The sequence below is a fragment of the Camelina sativa genome, chromosome 14, assembly GCF_000633955.1.
Source record: "Camelina sativa cultivar DH55 chromosome 14, Cs, whole genome shotgun sequence".
NCBI lineage: Eukaryota > Viridiplantae > Streptophyta > Magnoliopsida > Brassicales > Brassicaceae > Camelina > Camelina sativa.
The window spans coordinates 21,362,960-21,364,628 of record NC_025698.1 but is presented as its reverse complement, the minus strand read 5'-3'; the positions used below and the strand labels follow the sequence as shown (position 1 = coordinate 21,364,628).

The 1,669-nt window shown below is 42.1% G+C and overlaps 1 protein-coding gene across 1 annotated transcript in view; it reads right to left on the bottom strand.

Annotated features, from left to right (window-relative positions):
- Positions 1-1,669, bottom strand: part of LOC104743836 (glutamate receptor 3.3-like) — a 7,102-nt gene that overhangs the window by 2,214 nt on the left and 3,219 nt on the right. Inside the window, exons 4-6 of the mRNA XM_010464878.1 lie at positions 599-1,627; positions 228-505; positions 79-114 (exon numbers count right to left, since the gene is read on the bottom strand). Of these exons, the coding sequence (XP_010463180.1) occupies positions 79-114; positions 228-505; positions 599-1,627 (1,343 nt within the window). The remainder of the gene's footprint in view (positions 1-78; positions 115-227; positions 506-598; positions 1,628-1,669) is intronic.

Below are 1,669 nucleotides of genomic sequence, written 5' to 3'. Positions count from 1 at the left end.
ACCAAGGCAAAGACTTGTGTCAGTCAAAATCCAGCAATCACTCTAGTGACCAGTAAGTTTTCTTTTCATTTTTCTCACGTACTATGCGCGAAAAACATGGTCGAGAAGCTAAACCTGCAGATATCAAAGAAACGATAAATGGATCAGCAGAAGAAAACATGAAGTTAAGAAAAGTGGGACTTTGTTCTATCTATGCTACTTCTAATATATATATATAGTAAACTGACCACAGAATTGTGACGCATTGTCTCTTCGGCGGACCTCTGAATTCATCGTTAGTCCTATGCTCCAGGATCCAAACAACAATGCCAACAAAGAGAAAGCAGCAACCCGTAACTGCCCACATAAGTCGATTGAAAGGTCTAAGAAAAGCCCAAGCTCCTGAATTCAGTTTCTTAAAGGGAGCAACAACAACTAGTCCAGATGCTGCATACGGTTGTGTAAAATCCACAATCTTTGTCCGGTTTGTTACAATGGCAACATCACCCACTACCCCATCAAAATTCTGTAAGTAATTTCCATTTTAAAAATAAGGAGAAATGAGAAGAAAAAAAAAAAACAACTTTCATTAGAAAGAATGTATAGAATAGGCACTCACACCAGATGTAATCATCTCAACCATATGCGTGTAGCTCGGGTTCTCCTTCCCGTTCCCATAAGGAATAAACTTGACAGGGACTGCATACGGTAAGAGGTTCACAGCAGCTGTAAAGACATCAATGCAGAACCCTTTGAACATATTCTCCGTTCCACGAATCTGTGACACAAACTCCTTGTAACTGACGCGACGAGGCACTCCGATCTTTAGCTCTTTCCCGTTGTTAGAGAAAACCCATCCGCGAGGTTTTGTAAATGTTTCTCCTGGCCATATCACGTTCCTTAGTTTCGGACTTGTACCAAAAGACATATTTGGTCGACCCTTTGTGTAGAGTGACTCTGGTGATACGGTTGATAAACCAGAATGATTCGACCAGTAGCCTATCTGACGAACACCGGTTCCCGCCACATTGATAATATCGTAAGCTGGGCGTGTCCGGGACCTGTCTGGAGCGAACTGAAGCTGTCCTGTTAAACCAACAATATGAGTTCCGAGAATATCCTTAAGCAGTGTTTCTCCACTATCAAAGACAGTCATCGCCTCGAGGTTGAGGTTTCCACTTTTTCCCAAGGTATTAAGCATTGAGTGATTAGAAAACGATATATTCCCACCGTCTTTGAAGAACTTATCTAAAGCACTCGCTAAAATCATTACCGAATCATAAGCATAGAGAGCATACGTGTTAAGAGCCAAAGGAGCATGATCAGAAATCTTACGCCACCTCTTGAAAAAATCACGTTTTAAACTAGAATCAGGCGTGTGCGGACGCATAACAAGAACACCTTGAATAGTTTCCAGTCGTTCAGAGGGAAGCGGTAAGGAAGAATCAAGATTAGTAGAGAGCCAATCGGTAGCAATCCAAACGTACCCATTTCCCATCATTCCAAGATACTTGGCCTCCTTAAAAACCGCGAAACCCAACTCGGAGTAAACATGAATCACAATGATCCTCGGCTGAAGCAACATGATCTTGATAAGCATGTTCATGATCTCGTTCTTGTTCACAGCCGTATCCGGATGCAAACCAGCCTTGTAAGTGATTCTAAGTCTCCTACTCGCAAGCTTATCGTT